The following is a 25661-nucleotide window of genomic DNA, read 5'->3' as shown; positions in this document are numbered from 1 at the left end:
CAACCCCAGATTTCAAGGAATTGGATGATCTGTCAAAATTGAGATTAGTCCTAGGAGAAGGAGACAGACCATACCTTGGGGCCAAATATGTAACAACGTCACAACCTGAGGACTGTTTAAAATTAAGACTGTTTAAAATTAATATTGAACGTACCAAATGAAGTACAAAGACTGTTTAAAATTAATATTGTTTAAAAGTAATATTGTATGTACCCAACAAATGTCAAATCGATTGACACCTACAGAATGTTGGAAAACTGTACCTTTTTGCTATGTAAGCTTTGGCAATATGGTTCTCTGTAAACTTTCATGCCAATAAAGCATTTTAATTGGAAATTGGAATTGGAATTGGAGAGAGACAGAGAGAGAGAGACAGAGAGAGAGAGACAGAGAGAGAGAGACAGAGAGAGAGAGACAGAGAGAGAGAGACAGACCCAGTACAGTACCTTGATAGATAGAGACGGAGCGAGAGAGCGTGAGAGAGAGTGAGGAGAGGAAACACCAGCTGGAGAGAAAAAGCTGGAGAGAGAGAGAAACAGAGGCCTGAACCGCGAGACCGGGAGGAGCAGCCCGAACCAGGACAGTAAATAAGAGGCCTGGGGAAGGTGAACCCGAGAACGCGAGGCCCAGAGACCGCGGGATCGGAGACCGGGAGGAGCGGCCCGAACCGGGAAAACGATTAAGAGGCCTGGGGAGGGTGAACCCGAGACCGCGAGGTCGGAGAACGGGAAGAGCGGCCCGAACCGGGAAAACGAGTAAGAGGCCTGGGGAGGGTGAACCCGAGACCGCAAGGTCGGAGAACGGGAGGAGCGGCCCGAACCGGGAAAACGAGTAAGAGGCCTGGGGAGGGTGAACCCGAGACCGCGAGGCCCAGAGACCGCGGGAACGGAGACCGGGAGACCAGGGCAGAAAACAGCCTGGTGAGTCAAAAAACCCGGGGGCCTGAGACCGACACGACGACGCGAGGAGATCCGCCCAGGGCGCGGAGGGCGAATGAGTCCGGGGCACGGAGAGTGGACGAGTTTGGAGCACGGAGAGAGAGAGCGGGTCCGAGACCCGGAGAGCGAGTGAAAGAGTCGGAAGAGGAAAAAAAAAAAAAGCCGGAGAAATAAGTTCTACCTAAGTTTCATTTTAGTTAAAGTTAGTTCGGAAAAAGTTTAATTTTATTTAAATTTAGTTCGAAAAAAAAAACCTGAAAAAAGAACAACAAACCCGCGAGGAAAAGGAATAGAAACCCGAAACGATAAACTACCTGAACCAAGAGCCTGTGAGAAAAAAAGATAAACCTTTAAGAGCAGCTATATCAAAGATGAACCCCTGAAAAACTCCCAATTTTGGACCTAAAAGTGGGCTAAGGTGGAACACGACACAAAAAAGAGAAAAAAAAGTTATCTATCTGAGACAAAAAACAAACGACTACAATGAGCAGGGAAATGATATATCCTGAGCAATGCACAAAAAATAAAGCAAAGGAAAAATACAAGTACACAACACTAAAAAATAACCCAGAAATCCTCTACGTTGACTATACCACACACAAAGGGACTAAGCTGAAGAACAACCTCATATTCTACACCGAATACGTCACCTCCTGGAAGGAGACTTTACAAAAACACTACGCATACGTCTCCAGTGAAGGTATTGGCAGTGGAGGCAGACTGAAAATATGTAAAGATGGAAACCTAGATAAAGATGACCCCCTGCTAACCATAAGCTACTACAACAAAAATAGAAAGATCATGATACAGGGGAATGTGGAAAATCTGGACTCCTTCGAAAAGGAATTCCCCCAGTTGAAAACTAAGGCAGACACAAAGAGGACCAATGGACAGGAAGCAAAAGAGAGTCGAACAGAGGATGATGAGAGCCAAGTGGAGGAAGAAGAAGAGAGACCAGCAGAGGAAAACACCTCCCTGTCCATCTCCACCCCCCCCACACCTCTCAACGAAAACAAAATGATGAAAGAGAATCTGGCCAAACTAGAACTTGATTTCAACGAATACAGAGAAACACTGGCCAAGAATTTGAAGGAGGAATTCAAACAGCTAAAAACGGAACACGAGTCCACCATCCACAAGCTGAGAAAGACCATAGAGGAGCAAAGAAATGAGATCAAAGAACTCCGTACTCAACAAAACAAAACGAAGGAGACCGTAGAAAGGCTCAGCAGGCAACACAAACCTCTTAAGGTCCAAAAACCTGAGGACACAAAAACACACACAAAGACACAGAACCCGCCGGATGCCACCCCACACGAAGACACACCGAAAGCCACAAACCCCGCTCCAACCAGCCCTCAGTCGAGTCATGCCCAGACTACTGCTACCCAGTCCTCACACACAGGAACACAAAAACCGACAGATACCCCCCCAAACGATGACACACCAAAAGCCCCAAACCCCGCTCCTGCCACACAACATATCCCAGAAACCCAGCCAACAACCAGCCACCAGGCGAGTCCTACCCAGACTACTGTTACCCAGTCTGAAAAACCAGCCCCTCAGGCGGTCCTGCTGACCGACTCCAACGGAAAGTTTCTGGACCCCCAGAGGCTGTTCCCAGACCATCAAGTCCTGAAAAAATGGTGCAGCAACACAGACCAAGCAATGAAGATCCTGAACAAAGAATCCCTTGGAAGCCCCAAATGGATTGTGATCCACACAGGAACGAACGACCTACGCACCCTACAGGAAGGCACGGCTAGGGCGGTGAGCAGGATGGCAGAAAAGGCCAGCAGGGAATTCCCCGAGGCGCGGATCGTGATCTCCACACTACTGCCCAGAAAGGACACCCCAGCCTATATAATCCACAACACCAACAGGGAGATCGACACGAGATGTTCTGTCCTCCCCAACGTCTCCCTGGCCCATCATCCAAACATCAACACAAGGGACCTCTATGACGAAATACATCTACTCAAACAGCGGATGTGGGTCTTCGCAAGAAACCTCATAAACACTGCCAAAAGACGCAGCCCTCCCACCCCCTCTACCATTGGGAGCCCAAACAGGACCACCAATGTCCCCCACCCCCCTTTACAAAACCAACAACAGAACCGTGCTTTTATACCTGACCCAAGACCCCCCTCTAGACCACAGACTGTAGACCAAGAACTGAGAAAGATCATGACGATGCTGAACAGCCTGATAGAAAGCCGGAGAAATTATTAATATTGTTATTTATCATTATCATTATTGTTATCTTATCAGTATTATTACTATTATTAGATAGGTATATGTGCATGCCTCATGAAATTTATACTAAATCATCATTTAGCATTATAGAAAAAAGTGTTTCCACACTCATCCCACAAAATAGGTCCATTTTATTTCGTTTTATTGAACTATATAAATGCGTTCTTTCCACATAAGCTGCTGGAATATCCAGGGCCTCCGCTCCTCAACTTTTGGGATGAAGAGTACAGACCCTGAATTCCTAAAAGCTATAAAAGACATTGATATAATTGTGTTAACAGAAACATGGTGCCAAAAGGACGTGGCGACCCACTGTCCCCCAATGTACCATGAAATCATTGTGCCCTCAGTAAAGAACACTAAAACACGCAAGGGCAGAACCTCCGGGGGAATATTGGTGTGGTATAAGGGAGAACTGGACAAACACATCTCACCGGTAAAACAGGGGAAATCACACGTATGGCTAAAACTAGATAAAAATATAGGAATAGCAAAAAAAGATGTTTACTTATGTGCGATCTACATACCTCCAATAGAATCGCCATATTTCGAAGAGGAGTTATTTGATACTCTCCACATGGAAATCAGCCATTTCCAGGCCCAAGGAAAGGTGATAATATGTGGGGACCTAAATGCAAGGACCGGTTGTGAACCTGACTTCATAGACCCACAGGGAAACAACCATGTGTTTGGCCAGACCCCTTTAGATGTCACACCAGCCATCGCAAATCGGAACAACCTTGATCGTGAAATAAATAAAAGCGGTAGGGAGGTAGTGCAACTCTGCCGAGCCTTAGGCCTGTACATAGTTAACGGTAGGTTCAGAGGGGACTCCCTAGGGAGACTCACATACTCCTCAACTCTTGGGTCTAGTGTGGTGGACTATACAATCACTGACCCGGACCCCTGCGATATCAACTCATTCACTGTCAGGCAGCAATCCCCCCTCTCAGACCATAACCAAATAAATATGTACCTTAAACTTTCTGCCCAAACTTCAGACACAAAAAAGGAACCCAGTAAGCTCCATAAAATAAAACAGACATACAGATGGGCCCCAGACAGTGGAGAAAAATTCATCACAGCACTAAAGTCACCTGATCTCACAAGTAAAATATCAAAATTTAAAGAAAACCCATACGAGATCACCAGAGATGGTGTAAACATGGCCATAGAGGATATAAATATGATCTTCCATGAGGCAGCTGTAAAAGCCGACCTTGTGAAACAGAAGAGGAAGCGTCACAAAAGACAAAATAAAAATAAGAAATGGTTTGACCACGAATGCAAAAATACCAGAAAAGACCTGAGAAAAATATCAAACCAAAAGCATCGCCAACCAAACAATCCGGACCTACGTACTAGATACAATGAAACCCTCAAAAGATATAAACACACCATTAGGAACAAAACACAAAACTATACCCACAAAATACTCGAAGAAATTGAAAACTCCACCAATCCAAAACAATTCTGGGAAATGTGGAATAACCTGAGTACAACACAATTGCAAGCATTACCAATCCAAGATGGCGACATCTGGAGAACACATTTTGAAAACCTCTGCAAAGACATCCCAATAAACGAAACAAACCCAAGTCAACATCAGGTCACAGAAAAACTCCACACATTAGAAGCAACAATTAAAGACAACCAAAACCCTCTAGACTCCCCAATCACATGGAAAGAACTGGCCACAAAAACAAAATCTCTCCACCTAAAGAAAGCCTGTGGCCCAGACAACATCAAAAATGAAATGCTCAAGTTCAGCAATATGGAGATGCAGGGTGCGATACTCAAACTATTCAACATCATATTACGCTCAGGCTGTTTTCCCGATATCTGGTGCCAAGGACTAATCTCCCCCATATATAAAAGTGGAAACAAATCAGACCCAAATAACTACCACGGCATCTGTGTCAACAGTTGTCTAGGGAAGTTATTCTGCAGTATTCTAAATAGTAGATTATTTGATTTTCTTAACAAACATAATATCCTCAGAAAAAACCAAATAGGCTTTCTTCCAAAACACCGCACCGCCGACCATATCTATACCCTTCACACCCTCATTGAAAAACATATACACCAAACAAAAAATGGGAAAATATTCGCCTGTTTCATCGACTTCAAGAAAGCCTTTGACTCTATATGGCACGAAGGGCTCTATTATAAACTTCTTCAGTGTGGAATAGGGGGCAAAGTCTATGACCTTATTAAATCAATGTATCTGAAAAACAAATGCGGGGTCAAAATTGGAGACAAACGCACCGATTTCTTCACCCAGAGAAGGAGGCGTCCGGCAGGGCTGCAATTTGAGCCCGACCCTGTTCAACATATACATAAATGAATTAGCAGACATGCTGGAGCAAAGCGAGTCACCAGGTCTCCGTCTCCTGGATGGAGAAGTGAAATCCCTGTTCTATGCGGACGACCTGGTTCTGCTGTCTCCCACAGAACAGGGATTACAGCAACAACTAGACCTACTCGACAAATACTGCCAAAATTGGGCTCTAACAGTAAATCTAAAGAAAACCAACATCATGATTTTTCAAAAAAGACCCAGATGTCAGGAAAACAAATACCAGTTTACCCTCAGTGATACCGCTATAGGACACACTATGAGCTACACCTACCTTGGTCTAACTATTACAGCATCAGGGAGCTTCAGCATAGCAGTGAATGCACTAAAAGAAAAAGCCCGAAGAGCCCTATATGCAATAAAAAGAAAATTCTACAACATCCAAATCCCAATCAAAATCTGGCTCAAAATATTTGACAGCATAATCCTGCCCATTGCACTGTACGGTAGTGAAGTATGGGGCCCGCTAAATCACCAAAGCTACACTAAATGGGAAAAACACACAATAGAAGCCCTACATGCAGAATTCTGCCGAAGCATCCTTCGCACCCAAAGAAAAACGCCAACAAATGCATGCAGAGCCGAACTAGGCAGATACCCACTGATAATAAACATCCAAAAACGAGCACTAAACTTCCTAAATCACCTCAAATCTAGCTCCCCAGACACCCTTCATTTCAAAGCCTTTCAGACCCAAGAGCTAAACCCAGAAAAGAGTCCCCTGAGTCAGCTGCTACTGAAACTAAGTACTCAGCCGGACCCTGACCAGCCCCAGACCAACACAGCCGTCCAAACACCAATCCGAGTGAACCAAATCATTAAAAAATGCAAAGAAACCTACCTGGAACATTGGAACAAAATAACCGAAAGCCAAAGCAGATTAGAATGTTACCGGGCCCTAAAAAGAGAATATAAACTGGCAGACTACCTCACGACCATCAGAGACACAAAACAGAGACAGACCCTCACCAGGTACAGACTAAGCGACCACCAACTGGAAATTGAAAAAGGCAGATACAAGAAATCCTGGCAGCCTAGAGAGAATAGAATATGCGATCAATGTCTGGCCGGCGAGGTTGAAACAGAGATGCATTTCCTCCTAAAATGCGAAAAATTCAACACATCAAGAAACATATTATTCAACAAGCATGGCCAAACCACCCCAGATTTCAAGGAATTGAATGATCTGTCAAAATTGAGATTAGTCCTAGGAGAAGGAGACAGACCATACCTTGGGGCCAAATATGTAACAACATGTCACAACCTGAGGACTGTCTAAAATTAAGACTGTTTAAAATTAATATTGAACGTACCAAATGAAGTACAAAGACTGTTTAAAATTAATATTGTTTAAAAGTAATATTGTATGTACCCAACAAATGTCAAATCGATTGACACCTACAGAATGTTGGAAAACTGTACCTTTTTGCTATGTAAGCTTTGGCAATATGGTTCTCTGTAAACTTTCATGCCAATAAAGCATTGGAATTGGAGAGAGAGAGAGACAGAGGGAGGGAGAGACAGAGGGAGGGAGAGACAGAGGGAGGGAGAGACAGAGGGAGGGAGAGACAGAGGGACAGAGGGACAGAGGGACAGAGGGACAGAGGGACAGAGGGACAGAGAGAGAGACAGAGAGAGAGACAGAGAGAGAGACAGAGAGAGAGACAGAGAGAGAGACAGAGAGAGAGACAGAGAGAGAGACAGAGAGAGAGACAGAGAGAGAGACAGAGAGACAGAGAGAGAGACAGAGAGAGAGACAGAGAGAGAGACAGAGTCAATATTTCATGTCAACATAAATCAAAAGGGAGAACAGTGCACTGGATGTGATGGAGAAAAATAAGGAATGCAAAATCAAAATGGTGGTTTCCTCCCCTCAAATTGTGGAAATAAAGAGAACAGATTTGAGCACAACCTGGTCCGTTCTTTAGGAAACAATGTGCCGATGGGAAGTGACTGTTTTTCTCGGAAACCTCGCACCAATGCCACTCCCCCCCCCACCCCAAGAGGCAGTAACTACATTAAATCCACTGTCAGTGCATGCTTCATCCATGGCTCACCCAGTAATCCTGTAATTATTTACGTCAGTGGCTAAAGAACATATACAGCATTTCACTACAGACAGCTGTAATCGCAGCAAATTGAGACATCAGTTCTATAGGCTGCTGTATATAGATTAATGTTCTGTTTAGCAAGGAAGATAATGAGATTGTAGTTGCAATGAAGGAGGAAATGAGCTACATTAATATTTGCACCTAAGGAAACTTCAAACACACGTAAACCTCACCAATTCAATTCCCCCATTAAAAAAAGACTTGCATTTACGTAGCACCTTATCACATCCCAATCCACTTCGCATACACGACATTGAAATTCAATTACTACTTATTTAGGAAAATGCAGCTGCCATTTTGTGCACAGCAAGATCCCACAAACAGCACTGAGATAACCGGCCAGTGCCAGCCTTGGCTCAGTTGGTAGCACTCGTCTCCGCATCAGGAGGGCACCAGTTCAAAAGCCCCACTCCCGAGGCTTCAGCATATAATCCATGTCCCAGTGCAGTACTGATGGGAGGGCTGTGCAGCCAGAGCTGCCATTTTCCTGAGGAGACGTTAACCTGAGGCGCCCTCCACCTGCTCAGGTGGACATAAAAGACCCCATGGCACTATTAGGAGAAAGGCCGGGGAGTTCTACTGGTGTCCTGGCCTAGCTGCATCTCTCAATCGGCGCCACTGAAACAGATTTTATCATTTCTCTCTCATTTGTGTGATCTTGTTGGGCATAAATTGGCTGCCCTGTTTGCCTACATTACAACAGCGTCTACATCTGAAAGTAGTTCATGGGCTGTGAAGTGCTTTGGAAGGTTCAGAGGACATGGAAAGCACGGCCATTTAAGACTGAGATGAGGAGGACTTTCTTCACTCAAAGGGTTGTGAATCTTTGGAATTCTCTGCCCCAGAGGGCTGTGGATGTTGAATTGTTGAGTATATTCAAGGCGGAGGTGAATAGATTTTTGGACTCTAGGGGAATCAAGGGATATGGGGAATCGGGCGGGAACTGGAGTGGAGGTCGAAGATCAGCCCTGATCTTACTGAATGGCGGAGCAGGCTCGAGGGGCCGTATGGCTGACTCCTGCTCCTAATTCTTATGTTATGATACAAGGCAAGTTCTTGATTTTTTTGGTGGCGCTGGTTCAGGGGGAGGAATGTTAGCCAGGACACTCGGAGAACTCCCTGCTCTTCTTCAAATAATGTCTGTGGGTCTATTACGGTATAGCAAGATATACAGGAAACTTATTATCCGGCACGGACGGGACCGACGTGGTGCCGGTTCATCAAAATTTCCGGATAACTGAAAGCTATAGTAAAAGATACGGAGCGGAGAGCTCCGTATAAAGCAACAAACCCTGTTGCTTAGCAACAGGTTCAGAACAATGGCCACAAGTTGCAAGCGTCTCTGTAGCTTAGCAACAGCTGCAGCCACACCCTTGCACAGCAACAAATGGAGGAAGGCAAGTAATAAAAGTTACCTGAACCTACTCCTGAATTTTGCTGGTTAACTGCGATTTCCGGTTATTTAGGTGCCGGTAAATCGAAAGTTTCTTGTATTGCATTCACACCAAGCTAAACACTTTATAATAATTTAAACAATCTCAGCACAGCAACAGCTAATGTTATAAATTGCAATGAGAATTTATGCTAATTGTGGGTTACCTGCTTTAAGTGGAGAGAATTTGCAGGATTAACAAATAAATTAAATTGAATGTTTCTGTGACAGGAAATCCATGCAGTGATCAATTAATTGATATTGTAGAAAAAGTCAATAAAGAAGATAGATTAGAGAATAGTTATCAATTGTTATAGCTAAATAATAGCTAGAAGCAGTTTGTAGATTGACTGTGATTCTGTACTGCATCTTCTGAATGTCCATATAGGACAAATTTAATTAATCTGGTGAGGAAACTGGATTTGGGAACACTGGGGAAAGCTGTCTCTTGGCTGCTGTGTGTTAGCAACACCACAGACAGGGCGATTTCCTATTTCAAGGCAAACAGTAGGAACATAGGAACAGGAGGAGGCCATTCAGCCCCTCGAACCTGTACTGCCATTCAATGAGATCATGGCTGATCTGTGGCCTAACTCCATATACCTGCCTTTGCCCCATATCCCTTAATACCTTTGGTTAACAAAAATCTATCAATCTCCAATTTAAAATTAACAATTGATCTAGCAGCAATTCCCGTTTGCGGAAGAGAGTTCCAAACTTCTACCACCCTTTGTGTGTAGAAGTGTTTCCTAATTTCACTCCTGAAAGGTTTGGCTCTAATTTTTAGACTATGCCCCCTAGTCCTAGAATCCCCAACCAGCAGAAATAGTTTCTCTCTCTCTACCCCATCTTGAAAGCTTCAATCAAATCACCCCTTAACCTTCTAAACTCCAGGGAATACAACCCTAATTTGTGTAATCTCTTCTCGTAACTTAACCCCTGGAGTCCGGGTATCATTCTGGTAAACCTACGCTGCACTCCCTCCAAGGCCAATATATCCTTAAGGTGTGGTGCCCAGAACTGCTCAGTACTCCAGGTTCAGTCTAACCCGGGCTTCGTATAGCCTTAACAGTATATAACGAAAGTGTTTTTTTTTTTTAAAGTCCTAAAATTTGCTAGAAGTGGCAGTGAGAGAATTTCCAGCTATGTTTGAGCCATCACTAAACACACATCGACCAGGGCACAGTTCCCACACCCCTTGGTATACGTCTAAAGTTGGGGCAGGCCGGTTGGTTGGTAATATTTGAAGTAGGATACAATGTGATTTTTGATACCCAAAAGACATTGTGCTGATAAATGGCATACTCCAAAAGTTCAACAGACAAGTCATTTTACACACTGAATAAATGTCCCATAGCTGCCACTTACCTTCGCCATGACCACTTTAATGTGCTACTTTAATGTGCAATTTAAACAAACACCTTAAACATTCACTCCCTCCACCACCAGCGCACCGTGGCTGCAGTGTGTACCATCTACAAGATTCACTGCTGCAACTCGCCAAGGCTTCTTCGGCAGCACCTCCCAAACCCGCGACCTCTTCCACCTAGAAGGACAAGGGCAGCAGGCGCATGGGAACACCACCACCTGCAAGTTCCCCTCCAAGTCACACACCATCCTGACTTGGAAATATATCAGCCGTTCCTTCATCGTCGCTGGGTCAAAATCCTGGAACTCCCTCCCTAACAGCACTGTGGGAGCACCTTCATCACACAGATTGCAGCGGTTCAAGAAGGCGGCTCACAACCACCTTCGAGGGCAATTAGGGATGGGCAATAAATGCTGGCCTTGCCAGCGACGCCCACATCCCATGAGTGAATACATTTTTTTTTAATGTTTTTTTTTAAATGCACAGAAACAAAGATTTCTATTATATCTTTATAAAGTGCAGTGTGACAGTAAAAATAAACTATAAAAAGCAGGGAGGAATATCACATGAATGCTTGAAGTGTTTGTATTCAATAACAGCCATGGCGAGTTGGAGGATACTCCAACGTGTGACAGGAAATAAGTGTGATGCTTATAGGAACTGCGCACGATACACAAGACTTTTAATGCATTATAGATTTGCAATTTAAAACCAAAACAGGTCTAGTATCATCATTTTGTAAAGGAAAAAGGAAACTCTCAGCTCAGATGACTCAAGAAACCAAGCAGGCTACAGGCTCGTGGTGTAGGACAATAAGTTCACTGATGCTGCCTGCACTTGAAGGGAGCAAAGATCAGAGATAGGGCAACAACGGGTTCCTTTTATCAACAACGGGTTCCTTTTATCAACACTGTATTAAACTACACTTGCCTATAGAGAGATAATAAAGAGGAGTTTGTTTGCATTTTTGTTTAAAGGAATTTGTTCACTGAACCAGCTATCCTTCATAGAAACACAGAAGCTAGGAGCAGGAGTAGGCCATTCGGCCCCTCGAACCTGCTCCGCCATTTAATGAGATCATGGCTGATCATCCAAATTCAGTACCTTGTCTCTGCCTTCTCCCCATATCCCTTGATCCCTTTAGCCTTAAAAAATATATCCAACTCCTTCTTGAATATATTTAATGAATGAGTTGGCCTCTACTGCCCTGTGTGGTAGAGAATTCCACAGGTTCACCACTCTCTGGGTGAAGAAATTCCTCCTCATCTCTGTCCTAAATGGCTTACCCCTTATCCTTAGACTGGTTCTGGACTTCCCCGCCATCGGGAACATCCTTCCTGCATCTAGTCTGTCTAGTTCTGTTGGAATTTTATAAGTTTCAATGAGATTCCCCTCTCAATCTTCTAAACTCCAGCGAGTACAAGCCCAATCGACCCAATCTCTCCTCATACGTCATTCCTGCCATCCCAGGTATCAGTCTGGTGAATCTTTGTTGCACTCCCTCCATGACAAGAACATCCTTCCTCAGATAAGGCGACCAAAACAGCACACGATACTCAAGGTGTGGTCTCACCAAGGCCCTGTACAACTGCAGCAAGACATCCTTGCTCCTGTCCTCGAATCCTCTCGCTACGAAGGCCAACATACCATTTGCCTTCTTAACCGCCTGCTGCACCTGCATGCTTACCTTCAGCGACTGGTGCACAAGGACACCCAGGTCTCGTTGCACTTCCCCTTTTCCCAATCTATTGCCGTTCAGATAATAATCTGTCTTCCTGTTGATTGCAATGATGTATGCTGCTAGTGCGAAGAATTAGCTGAAGTGCTCGCTGTAGTGCAACCAACTTTCTTTATTACAAAGGTAATCTAGCGCTGAACAGTTTGTTACACCCAGTACTCCCTTCAAGCACGGCCCCCGGCTGGGAGTGCGAAATTGGTGAGTTTACACTATGCTGTCATCCAAGCTCCTACAGCTCTGCAACAACACAAATATTTGTTTGTTAACTGGGTATATCTGGCATCATTTCTAGGCTGGTGAAGACATGTTGTTGGGTTGATTCCCATTCCTCTGCAGTACAGCGGTTTGGGGATACCAGGCCTTGTTGTTGCCTCATCTAATTTGCCAAGTAAAGGAAGGCCAGTGATTGGAAAAAGAAAAAAGGGCTTGTGTTTATATAGCATCGTTCATAGCGTCTCAAAGCGCTTTACAGCCAATGAAGTACTTTTGAAGCACTGTTGTAATGTGGGAAACACAGCAGCCAATTTGCGCACAGCAAGCTCCCACAAACAGCAATGTGATAACGACCAGATCATTTTTTTTTAGTGATGTTGGTTGAGGGATAAATATTGGCCAGGACACCGGGGAGAACTCCCCTGCTCTTCTTCGAAATAGTGCCATGGGATCTTTTACGTCCACTTGAGAGAGCAGACGGGGCATCGGTTTAACATCTCATCCGACGGCACCTCCGACAGTGCGGCACTCCCTCAGCACTGCACTGGGAGTGTCAGCCTAGCTTTATGTGCTCAAGTCCCTGGAGTGGGACTTGATCCCACAACCTGTACTACCAACTGAGCCACAGCTAACACTGTGGAGGAATAATAACTAGTAGCAAGACTATGCGCATTAATGGGCTGCAATAAAGCAGTCAGCAAGGCATCTGTGGTACTGTTACATTACAGTCGTGGTAGGCAGATCTGGTTGGCTAAGTAACACAAGCATGGAATCTGTATAGCCCATTCGACCCATCACACACTCTACTGCTTCAGGTCATGCAGAATCTATTATATGGTAAGATTGTGCCTCACCTATTTAATCTCCCAAAGGAAGGTTTTGCATAGATTTGCTTCAATCCCCAAATGTAGTGAAGACAAACTGCAGAACATTCATCTATATTCACATCTCCAATATTCAACCCTGATCTGTTCTACACCTACAACAGAAATGCTTTACTTCTCTCCCGCCCACCCCAGCTATGTAGGAAACACTGCCCCATAGAGAACTGAATCCTCTCAGTCTGTACCTATCTCTATGATCAACAAACCCATTTCCAACCAGATATTCACCAAGATGCTGGATACAAATATTTGGGAATTATATTTAGGAAATTAAAGCCAGCACTCTTGGTAACTACAACTCTAAGGGGTTAGGCAAGACCCCAGAGTCAGATCTCAGTGCTCAGTGACACGAACATGACTGCCTCCCTCAAATACTGAGCTTCACCAGTCTCAGCCAGTTCTGTGCGCAGGAAGAAAAACTGGTTGACCTACTCACAGTGGGATTAAGTGAGGAGTGGCAGTGGGAGCAGCATTTAACATATCCTTGTATCGGTTTGATCAAAGGAAACAAAGCAATGTGCTGTGGGCAAGAGACAGGAAACAGCCCGTCAGTGCCCAATCCAGAGAAATGTGTACACGTGGAAGGGAGGAGTGGGGACGTTTTTTTTATTAACTCACTTGGACTAATCGAGGATAGCATTTAGATGAAGTATGCAGTTTGTTCAGGTGCAATGCTTTGAAAAAACATTTTACTTGACAAAATTAAAAACTTAAGATGCACAATTTGGAGTTTATAAATTTTCAGTCAGGATTGCTGCCATGAAGTCTGAATACTTTTAAACGAAGAATGAAGGACAGGTTTTATTTGTTCCTCTTGTATTTCAATCTTGCACAATCCGCACCCTGGATCTCTCCAGGTTGGCTTTCAGTACGACCCTGTGATTCAAGCAGAGCGAGTGGACCGTGTCATGGAACGATACCGCACAGGAAGAGGCCATTCGTCCCATCGCGGCTGTGCCAGTGTCCCCTACCGCTACCCAAGAGGCGTGTCACAGTGTTCCACCCAGCAACAAAAGCAGACAAGCTTCACTCTCCTCTGGGACGCAATAAAATTGACAAACACCACCCGCAGTTTGAAGCAGCCACCTTTACTTAGTGAGGTCAGCAATCCACTGCTTGTGCTACCAGACAAGTCAACACCAACCCAATTTTTAAAATGTTTTCTAAACAGAACTTGAATACGGTCAAGGCAGAATAAATGTCCTTTAATTACAAATCGTGCAATACTGTTCATTGTGCCTATATTTAAAGCCCCAAAAGCTTTAAAAGTACTGCACTTCAATTATTGCAAGTTCGACCTTCCGTAGCACGGCCTACGAGTTGAAGGATATGATAGATGTTTGAGAGAATTTTTTTTCTGGACTGATGAGCTAGGATGGGCCAAACAGGCTTCCTCATCCACATCCATCTTGTGATCTTTGTTTATAAAAAGAGACACTCAGGTCAGGCAGCATCTGGGGAGAGAGAGAGGAGCAGAGTTAATGTTTCAGGCTGGGTCACCAGCCTTCAACGTTAACTCTCTTTCTCCCTCCACAGACGCTGCCTGACCTGCTGACTATTTCCAGCATTTTCTCCTTTTATTTTCAGATTTCTTGCATCCGCAGTATTTTGCCTTTGTATGTGTGATCTTGGGCCTTGCTGTACACAACATGGCAGCCAAGCGACGTTTCAGACTGGGACTTATTCCTCCCGAGACTTATGCATCCGAATTAAGACAAAAGAACACAGTAACAGAGTGCCAAGGTTTTGACAGACTCCTTTTTAGTTAGCAAAGACACGTCTTTCAATAGCTTTGATGTTTCCCCTCTTGGAGTTCAAATTCAATTTAAAGAAAGAAAGACTTGCATTTCTATAGCGCCTTTCACGACCACTGGACGTCTCAAAACGCTTTACAGCCAATGAAGTACTTTGGGAGTGCAGTCACTGTTGTAATGTGGGAAACGCAGCAGCCAATTTCCCACAAACAGCAATGTAATAATGACCAGATAATCTGTTTTTGTTATGTGGATGGAGGGATAAATATTGGCCCCAGGACACCGGGGAGAACTCCCTTGCTCTTCTTCGAAACAGTGCCTTGGACCCGAGAGAGCAGACGGGGCCTCGGTTTTAACGTCTCATCTGAAAGACGGCACCTCCCACAGCACAGCACTCCCTCAGCGCTGCACTGGAGTGTCAGCCTAGCTTTATGTGCTCAAGTCCCTGGAGTGGGACTTGAACCGACAACCTTCTGACTCCGAGGCAAGTGTGCTACCCACTGAACCACGGCTGACACTAGTAAAACATGGAAATGTTAAAAAGTGGAATTTGACCGCGTTAGCTTTGGCTAGTTTATGGTTTGCAATTGGAACTATGCCCGGAGCCAAACACGTAGAAAGAGTTCCTGATTTCCACCACCCTTTGTGTGAAGAACTGCTTCCTGACATCACCCCTGAATGGCCTGGCTCTAACTTTAAGGTTACGCCCCCTTGTTCTGGACTCCCTCCCCTTTGGATAAGGGAGGGGGTGATAATAATAGGTCAGAGTTCTTGCGCATGATTGCCATCCAGTAACACACTACTGGAGAGTGCATGCGTGCGGACAGGGTTATTCTCCTCTGCAACTCTCCTCCACAGTCAAATAGCCTACCAATGTTAACCGTGTAGGTTCACACAAATGACCGCTTGGGGAGGAACCGATGCCGATGGAACTGCACCCCCACAAACTCCGCAGCTCCAGTAAGGAAAAGGGGGGGGGGGGGAAAACATCCAAAAGGCAGTGGGAGATATTCAGCCCAGCACCTCGAATTGTCGAGCATTTGACTCCCAAATACAAAGTTGCAAATTTAAGTCCCAATAAAAGGTACCAGCCACTCAAATTAGTTAGGCATCACACTGCTTTGCTGCCAGGATGACCGAGTGATTGGCAAGCAGCTGCAAAGTATTCTAACAGAGGCAAGTGGGGGGGGGGGGGGGGGGGGGGGAAGATAAAAACCACAGGTACAGACCAATTTGCTTTTTTAAAAATTAATTCACAGAATGTGGGCGTCGCCGGCGAGGCCAGCATTTATTTATTGCCCATCCCCAATTGCCCTCGAGAAGGTCCTCTTTTATTGAACCAAATTACCTGTAAATTAAATTAGAACTTAAAAATAAAACTTATCAAATCAAATTAAAATTACATTGCCCGGGGTAATGATGCACTCCAGTCCTTGCGGCGCCCACCAGTCTCGGAAGTCCTCAAGTGCGCCGGCGGACACCTCGTGCTCCATCTCCAGGGCCACCCGGGCGCGAACGTGGCCGCGGAAGAGAGGCAGGCAATCGGGCCAGACGACCCCCTCGACCTATTAATGGCCACTTTGGCCAGGCCCAGGCCTACGAGGAGGTCCTCCGACTTACCCGCTCCCCTCCGCACCGGGTGACCGAAGGTCCGGAGCGTGGGACTGAAGTGCAGCCAAAAATCGAGAAAATTAAGTAAAAATGTGTCATTTGGGACGTCGTCGTCGTTTCCGTAGTCTGCAGGATGCGAACCTGCGCGGGGAAACCCCAATGGATATCTAGTCCATCGCCTTAACCACTCGGCCACGACTACCCCGACCTCAAGAAGGTGGAGCCGAGTTGCCTTATACAACTGAGTGTCTCGCTCGGCCATTTCACAGGGCAGTTAAGAGTCAACCACATTGCTGTGGGTCTGGAGTCACAGATCGGCCAGACCGGGTGAGGACAGCAGATTTCCTTCCCTGAAGGACATTAGTGAACCAGATGGGTTTTCACAACAATCCAGTAGTTTCATGGTCACCATTACTGACACTAGCTTTTTATTCCAGATTTATTTAATTAACTGAATTTATATTCCCCAGCTGCCGTGGTGGGATTTGAACTTGTGTCTCCGGACCATTAGTCCAGACCTCTGGATTACAGGTCCAGTGATATAACCGCTATGCTACCGTACCCCTAAATTTATGCAAATCATGTCTTTGGTTACGCAATGACAGAGCAGAGAGGAGATGCCATGGTCAAGTCTGCAGCCCAGCCAGTCCCACTGACTGGATAGATGTCACAGAGTCACGCTGTACCCAGGGGAGAGAGAAAGCATGCTGCATTATGTACTGACAGGCTGGCAGCACGGTGTGCTTGAGCACTGATGCACTGCACCATGGAGCGCGAGATGCAGGCTCCCGTACGCCGAGCTCCCAATCTCAAGCCAAGGTGCCTCTCGTGGAAAGTGGGGAGAACGGGCCTTAGTGTCGTTAACAAGTCATCTGGCAACATCTGTTACAGAACGCAGCACCCCAGGGGGGCAGAAGAGATGAAAATAAGGCATTTGGACAATTTTTAAAGGTTAACCATGGTATTGGACTTGCCCCTACCTTTGGAATGTGAACTTACACTTATTACCCTGAACTGGCATTATCCACTTGAAAAAGGTGGAGAGCTTATTTCCAGATGTTGCAACACTCTGTTGCCTTGATCTTTTTTTTTGGTAAATACTCTTTAAACAAACACTATTAAACAACAAAAGGGGAGTGGTTCATTCTGACAGAAGCGTGCTGTGCATCTGCTAAAACAGCACTGCCCTTATAAAGCTGTGTGTGAGAGAGAAGCAGGGAGAGTTATCCGAGCGTCTCCTAGCGTTTGCTTTGGAAATTACCCCCATGGAAAAATAAAAAACCCACTTGCAAAAAAAAAATCTACAAACGTCAGGAAGTCAAGTCACCAGCAGCCTCTCCAGTCAGTGCCTGCAGCATTCAACTGTTGTCATGCAATAAGAGTACACATTTAACATTAACATAGGATTTGCAGAAGATGGTGGGAGAGAGACAAGCAGCCCACTTTATTAAAAAAGAGGGAATCTGCTGCAAAAAAAATCAATGCACTCTTGTGTTACACTTGCAATCTATTTTATTCCTTTTTTTTAAAAAAGAGACAATGGCTCGAAAGTGGAAACGTGGCGCCCAGTAGATAGTCGGAATCCTGCGTGACATTTACAACTTATGGCAATGCTGTATAAAATAGCAAGGGGAAGAAGGGCTAAAAATAGCCGGCTGTGTCGCAGCCAGTGCGTGGTTTAGATGTGGACAGCGTGATTCATCTCCTGGGTAGAGAGAGGAGAGAGATAGAGAGGCACGCTACATATCTTTTAATGTATTATTCTGCAACACAAAAAAAATCCACTGCAACAGTAAGAGGGGGTGTTTGCTAACCGATCTCCCCTACTACTTGTTGTAGGTTCAGGGATATTAATCCCATTATTCCCTCCCTTTCTCTCCTTGCTTTGCTCTCGCACCTGCATTGCGGCTGGATTGACCCCCTCCAGTCAGATGGCTGACCTCCCTCCCCCCCCCGGACCACCTTGTAAACCCCCCGCAAAAAAAACCCCAGAGGGTCGGGGTACAAGCAAAACACACACTGCAGGCTTTCTGTGATCCATTTAAAAAGGAGAATCTCTCTCACCCACCCAGACACACTCCCCCCTCCTTTGGTTCCCAGTTCCAAGCGCCTTTTAAAATGTTTCATCTCAAATCAGGTCAACAATTCAGTTTCTGCGACTAAGCAATGTCAAATGGTTTGTATCATCACTCAAAATAAATGCACTGTCAACCAAAAAAAAAGGCGGAATTGCCATTTAGGAAAATGTTGCTTTAAAAAAAAAATAAACAATGCAATCTATTTATTAACCTGCTTACATCAATACAGCCACAGACCCACTAGAATTACGTGCAATGGGTTAACCTTCCAATAGCCAGGGCTGCTTCCGAATATGTCAATTTACACAGAGAATTGAGACATTCGGAGAGAGAGAGAGAGAGAGTCGCTACAGGACACACAGTTTGCACCAACTGTTAGTTACCTGGTGTCCCAGGTGCAACAGCACAGACTCGGTGGGGTTTTAAAAACACGAGATAATATTGCAAAATACAAGCCCCTAAAGTTCAAAAAAAATAAGGATTTATTCGGTGGGGGGGGCGGTGTAAATTTGAACTTTGGGATGCGGGTCTCCTGTATCTGCTAACTGATCCATCTTGCAGTAAATATGTACTAGTTCCGGTCGCAATTAATTCCTGCTGTCTAAATTATTTAAAAGGGCTTTTTTGTTCGTGCAGTCTGTCGCTCGCTTGGACTCTGATACTTCCACCGTCAAAGGGGCTTCGGGTTGGTAGAAGCACCGCGGTACAAAAAATTATATATATATGCATTTAACACTGGAATACTGCGTGGGTTTGTGCTAACAGGCGTTTAACCTCAACCCGGAGTCTCTGCGCTCTGAAGAGGCAGTCCTTTCTCCCACCCAACTCCACACACACACACACGGCTAGTACGGAGAATCTTGCTGCACTTATCCTATCCGAATTCTATTATTGCAGCAGTTTAATTACAAAAAAAACCCAGAAAGCCAGTCTTTCAACACAAAAAAACACACCAGGAAGCTTTATGAAGAGAGAGAGCCCTTTCCTATATAAAGTTTTACAAAGCCTGAAAGTAAGGATTCTGTAGCAACTCATCGCAGGCACAATGAAACACCAGACTGATCATATTTTTGTTAAACTTGTAACTCCCTTTAATTTATGCCATTGTGCATCGCGCGGAAAAGGCGAAGATACCGACCGAACGCGAAATTCGCCCTCAAATTAATATAGCAAGTAGGTTAAATACATCACATTTTTAAAAAAAAATAATACTGGGCAGATACATAGGTAATCCTGGCTCTTGCCCGTATCAAGTGCACATCTGCGATCACTTCCTCGCTGCAACTGAATGGAACAAGGGCTGGGATGGGTGGAGACAGAGAGCTTTTGAGGGAGCGTTTAAACCTTATAATTCTGCCCTAAAATCATTCAGTTTGCACCTAGTGAAACTCTCCACTCCCCTCCTCTCCTCTCTCTCTGTGGGAGATGTTCTACAGAAGCCCCCCTCCCTCTCTTTCCACCTCCCCTCCTTGTCCACTAGGTCACTCACCTCTGGCAGACAGCTTCTTGGTGTTGATAATTTTCGCCGCATATTCCTGGCCCGTGGACAATTTTACGCACCTGCGAACGACGGAAAAGGCACCCCTAGGAAGGAGAGAGAAAGAGAAGAGAGGAAAAAAAAGGCACAAAAACAGGGATTTTTTTTTTGAAGTGCAGAAACACAAGGGGGGTTGGAAAGGGAGTGGGATCAAGAACAAGGAGAAAAGAGGAGAGGGGAAAGGCAGACAGCAAATGGACTGGGACAATCACTTGCAGAGAAAGAAAGACAGGCAAATGGCAAAGCTATCGTACTTTCCAAGTTCCTCGTACAGCTGGTACTCGTCGCTAAACCTGGTACACGTTGCGGTAGTGGCCATGTTGAAATGAAAATCCTGGACTTGGTTTGCATACACTCGCCTGTCAATTGCAGGGAGGGTAGATGGGGAGCCACTAACGCGAGATTACAAGAGAGAGAGAGAGCTCTGAGCTGAGGACGTGAGCAGATCCCAATGCCAGCGGCACAGGAGCAACACTGCCTGACACAGTCCGCGCTGCAAACTCATTTTAAAAGTGCATTTTTCTTTTTTTTTATCCTAAATTTGCATCCGCTTGATTGCAAGTAAAGTTATGTTCTGCAATGCACATTTAGCACCGTTAATATATTTTAAAAGTCGCATTGCCCCAGCTTTTTCCCCCCAAAGTTAGCTTAAAACTATCATAGCAGATAGTTCTCTAAAATATAGTAAAGTTCAACTGACACACACACAAATCACGTGTTTCTAGTGAATGACATGGCAATAATTTATTAGTGGGGGAATTTGAGCAGTGCTGTGGAAAAAAGTGCTATTTCCACTTATTTTTGCATTGCATTGGAGCAATCAGTCACACAAAGAGGAAACTTTATGTTTAACAGCTGTCACTAATCTTGGGATGGATGGGAGGGGGTTACCTTGGAGAGTGCCAATATTTGTGGGGGTTTCCCATATAGAAAAGTTTGAAAACTACTTTTTAAATTCGTTCACGGGATGTGGGTGTCACTGGCAAGGCCAGCATTTATTGCCCATCCCGAATTGCCCTTGAGGTGGTGGTGAGCCGCCGCCTTGAACCGCTTCAGTCCGTGCGGTGAAGGTGCTCCCACAGTGCTGTTAGGGAGGGAGTTCCAGGCGTTTGACCCAGCAACGATGAAGGAACGGCCGATATTGTTAAGTCCGTGAATGATTGAGACACGGACTAGCAGGAAAGAAACAAACAAGTCTTTACTGGTGAAAGGCATAAACGAAACTAAAACAACAGAGGCTCTCTAGCGCCTTTTATACAGGGGTGGTCACTGCCGGTACTGCAGTCTGAGACCAGTTATTCTCTTAAAGGTACATACACAACAGATATATTTCCAAGGCAGGATGGTGTGTAACTTGGAGGTGATGGTGTTCCCATGCGTCTGCTGCCCTTGTCCTTCTAGGTGGTGGAGGTCACGGGTTTGGGAGGTGCTGCCGAAGAAGCCTTGGCAAGTTGCTGCAGTGCATCTTGTAGATGGTACACACTGCAGCCACGGTACGCCGGTGGTGGAGGGAGTGAATGTTTAAGGCGGTGGATGTGGTGACTTATGTAGGATCCAAGCCTTAGAATATATTGGGAACCCAACTAGTGAGATTGTCAGTGGTGTTACACATGGGGAGCCTGGATCAAGTGTTGCCTTCAGGTTGAGCAGGCTTAGAGTGCAGGGGATAATTGGACCAGGGAGCACAAATGTAATTCAGTCCCCATTTTAAAGACCTTCTGGGTAATTTTGACTTTGTGCGATAGTGTAAAATGACCTGCCGAGTATTTGCAACATTTTTTGTTTACATTAAAAGTTTCCAATTTGGAGTATATCAAAGACAAAAAGAACTTGCATTTATATAGCTCCTTTCACATCCTCAGGACATCCCAAAGCGCTTTACAGCCAGTGAAGTACTTCTGAAGTGTAGTCACTGTTGAAATATAATGGAAGCACACAGACACACCGCTCTGCTCTGATGGGCGAATCACAAGCCCCTAAAATAATTTGCCAGCGGCGAATTGCACTGTGCGGTTATGGATACTGCAATATAACCGCAGCCTTGTGGCAAAGTGCAAGGTAATTCTTGTTTTTTTCCTCATGCTGTGTCTCTGCTGGCAATGAAGTTCAGAAACACAATGCTTTTCCGCAACTTTTCCCAATCATCAACTGTTTACGGTTAATGTTACATTTTCTATGCTATCTCTCCTTGATAGTTTCGATGTTTTTTGTAATGGGAAAAGAACAATTTCAAAACTGTGCATCAAACGCCACGTCTGTCCTTCCCTCCAGAGCTGTGAGTTACTCCTTCCCTGTGCAATCAGCAAAGGTTTTTTTATTTGCATTTTTGCACCATTGCTATTCACTCGCCACAAATCCGGTTTTGCACTCGGGGACCTGCTATCATTTTCAGCTTGTCACCTGAATGTAAAGCCAGAGAAAACTTGGACTAACGTCCTACTACTTCTCATATGGCTTCTTTCTACAAGGGAAAGTGAACTGTTGACCCCCACCTCACCCTCAAGCCCACCCACTCCCCCAGTTAATAAGAGGTCACCTCACGAACATGAAATGAACAATTCAATAAAACATCAGATGGATAAGTTTTCAAACTGGAGTTACTTTTTTTTTAAATTCGTTCATGGGGTGTGGGTGTCGCTGGCAAGACCAGCATTTATTGCCCATCCCGATTTGCCCTCGAGAAGGTGGTGGTGAGCCGCCTTCTTGAACCGCTGCAGTCCGTGTGGTGAAGTTGCTCCCGCAGTGCTGTTAGGGAGGGAGTTCCAGGATTTTGATCCAGCGACGATGAAGGAACGGTCGATATATTTCCAAGTCAGGATGGTGTGTGACTTGGAGGGGAACTTGGAGGTGGTGGTGTTCCCTGAAAATCTGCAAGGAGATCCCAGGGAGTCTTTTGAGCGATCAGACCTTTGTTCTTGTCATTAAATTTCTCAATCTTTCTTTACCTACTGACTTACTTGCCGAGCATTTCTGCTGCCTTTATGCAATGATAGCGCCGGCCATCTTTTGGGGAGTTGACACCCCACCCTTTGAATGTTCGGACCTGGGAAGGTTCCCAGGACTGTGTCAATATTTTCAGGAGGTGGGGGACCACACAGAAACGTTAAGACAACCATTGATCTTGTTTATTTTGTGCTGAAGACATCCTGCATGACAAAAGAAAGGGCAGAGCCCAAACCAGGAGAAGACCAGGTGCAGACTTTGTTTTTAACTTAAAAAGCAACCTTAGGCAGACACTCCATGAATGCCCAGGTTGGAATCTACTGCTGTGACTCAGAGACATGGCACATCCTACTGCACATACATTACTACAAATACACTGGCACAAGGACAACTTTTTAAAACCTTTTTTGAAACAAACTCACTCTCTGTGTATAATTGGCATCACAGCGTACCTTTTACAGCATTGCATGGCACTAATTATTAGTTCATAGCTCAAAGAAATCCTGAAGTAATCAAAAGGCATTGCAAGAACAATACAATACAAAATTAGGACTCAGTGTGGAATAAGTGGCTAATTTACATAGAATTACTTAGAATTTACAGTACAGAAACAGACCATTTGGCTCAACCGGTTATACTGGTGTTTATGCTCCACACGAGCCTCCTCCCACCCTACTTCATCTAAATCTCAGCATATCCTTCTGTTCCTTTCTCCCTCATGTAGCTTCCCCTTAAATGCATCTCTGCTATTCGCCTCAACTATTCCATGGGGTAGCGAGTTCCACATTCTCACCACTCTCTGGGTAAAGAAGATTCTCCTGAATTCTTCATTGGATTTATTCGTGACTATCTTATGTTTGTGACCCGCAGTTTTGGTCTCCTCCCCACAAGCGGAAACATCGTCTCTACGTCTACCCTATCAAACCCTTTCATAATTTTAAAGACCTCGATCAGGTCGCCCCCTCAGCCTTCTCTTTTCTAGAGAAAAGAGCCCCAGCCTGTTCAGGCTTTCCTGGTAGTTAGAAGTTACTTCACATCCAGTTCGGTTGTCAGGGTATGAGAGAGAGAGGAAGCTTTCAATTGCTTTAACAAAAGTTTTGTGAAAGCATATCTAATAGTTCAAGGGTAAGTTGGAGTAGGAGTTTAAACGGCAGCATTTGGACATCTCCATCGCCGAATCCCCCACTATCAACATCCTGGGGTCGCCATTAACCAGAAACTTAACTGGACCAGCCACATAAATACTGTGGCAACAAGAGCAGCTCAGAGGCTGGGTATTCTGCGGCGAGTGTCTCACTTCCTGACTCCCCAAAGTCTTTCCACCATCTACAAGGCACAAGTCAGGAGTGTGATGGAATACTCTCCACTTGCCTGGATGAGTGCAGCTCCAACAACACTCAAGAAACTCGACACCATCCAGGACAAAGCAGCCCACTTGATTGGCACCCCATCCACTACCTTAAACATTCACTCCCTCCTCCACCGGCGTACCGTGGCTGCAGTGTGTACCATCTACAAGATGCACTGCAGCAACTCGCCAAGGCTTCTTTGGCAGCACCTCCCAAACCCGCGACCTCCACCACCTAGAAGGACGAGGGCAGCAGGCGCATGAGAACACCACCACCTCTAAGTTCCCCTCCAAGGCACACACCATCCTGACTTAGAAATATATCGGCCGATCCTTCATCGTCGCTGGGTCAAAATCCTGGAACTCCCTCCCTAACAGCACTGTGGGAGCACCTTCACCACACGGGACTGCAGTGGTTCAAGAAGGCGGCTCACCACCACCTTCTCGAGGGCAACTAGGGATGGGCAATAAATGCTGGCCTTGCCAGCGACGCCCACATCCCATGAACAATTTTTTTTTTTAAATGCTGTGGTTTCTTTTAGCCTCATAATGTAAGGCTCCTTTTGGAATTCACAGTGCAAGGTGGACTGTGTATAAAGGGAGGCTTTTAATGAGAAAAGCGCAGTGGGAGTCAGGAGCTTTGGCCAGGAGCTAGGGGAGGCGGAAAGCTGCACAACAGAGATAATACTGAGGAAGACCATCAGAGATAACACAGGCTGGCTGCAGAGAGTGCACTGGGAGGAGACTTGAACACACAGAGAACAGGAGGAAACAGGGACTTAACATTAATGATGAGCCACAAAAGGAAAGGAGATAGAATTAGAGAAAGCGGGGAGTGGTTGAAACCATGCTAACAAAAGATTAAGAATGAAAATTCTGGGCAGTGCTGTGGAACAATACATTGTGGCAAGCTATGGTAGGACGTGAATCCAATCCGGGATTTCTGCATGAGAAGTTCCTATTCACAGTCGGCCTGTTGGGTGGAATTACAGATCACGGGGGAGGCAGTTCTCCAGAGGGAAAGGGGTGGGGGGGGGTCCCTAGGATCACTCTTGTGCATTTCACAGTTCTCATGGCGCCCAATAGCATT

The 25661-nt window shown here is 45.3% G+C and overlaps 1 protein-coding gene across 17 annotated transcripts in view; it reads right to left on the bottom strand.

Moving 5' to 3' along the window:
• The window catches only part of LOC147098633 (calcium/calmodulin-dependent protein kinase type II subunit gamma), a 442156-nt gene extending 421468 nt beyond the window's left edge, over nt 1-20688 (bottom strand). For 3 of the 17 annotated variants that reach the window (XM_085970582.1, XM_085970578.1, XM_085970579.1), the window contains exons 1-2: nt 20535-20686; nt 20233-20327 (exon numbers count right to left, since the gene is read on the bottom strand). In XM_085970582.1, the coding sequence (XP_085826708.1) occupies nt 20233-20327; nt 20535-20599 (160 nt within the window). In that variant the 5' untranslated portion in view covers nt 20600-20686. Of the gene's footprint in view, nt 1-20232; nt 20328-20534 lie in introns of all 17 variants that reach the window. The other 14 variants (XM_085970588.1, XM_085970586.1, XM_085970585.1 and 11 more) reach the window with 10 other exon arrangements.
• Between the last annotated feature and the right edge of the window lie 4973 nt (nt 20689-25661).

Source organism: Somniosus microcephalus, chromosome 29, assembly GCF_052327205.1.
Source record: "Somniosus microcephalus isolate GS21.2 chromosome 29, FLI_Smic_1.0, whole genome shotgun sequence".
Taxonomy (NCBI): domain Eukaryota; kingdom Metazoa; phylum Chordata; class Chondrichthyes; order Squaliformes; family Somniosidae; genus Somniosus; species Somniosus microcephalus.
The sequence above is the reverse complement of the archived record's forward strand: the minus strand, read 5'-3'. Positions and strand labels throughout refer to the sequence as shown.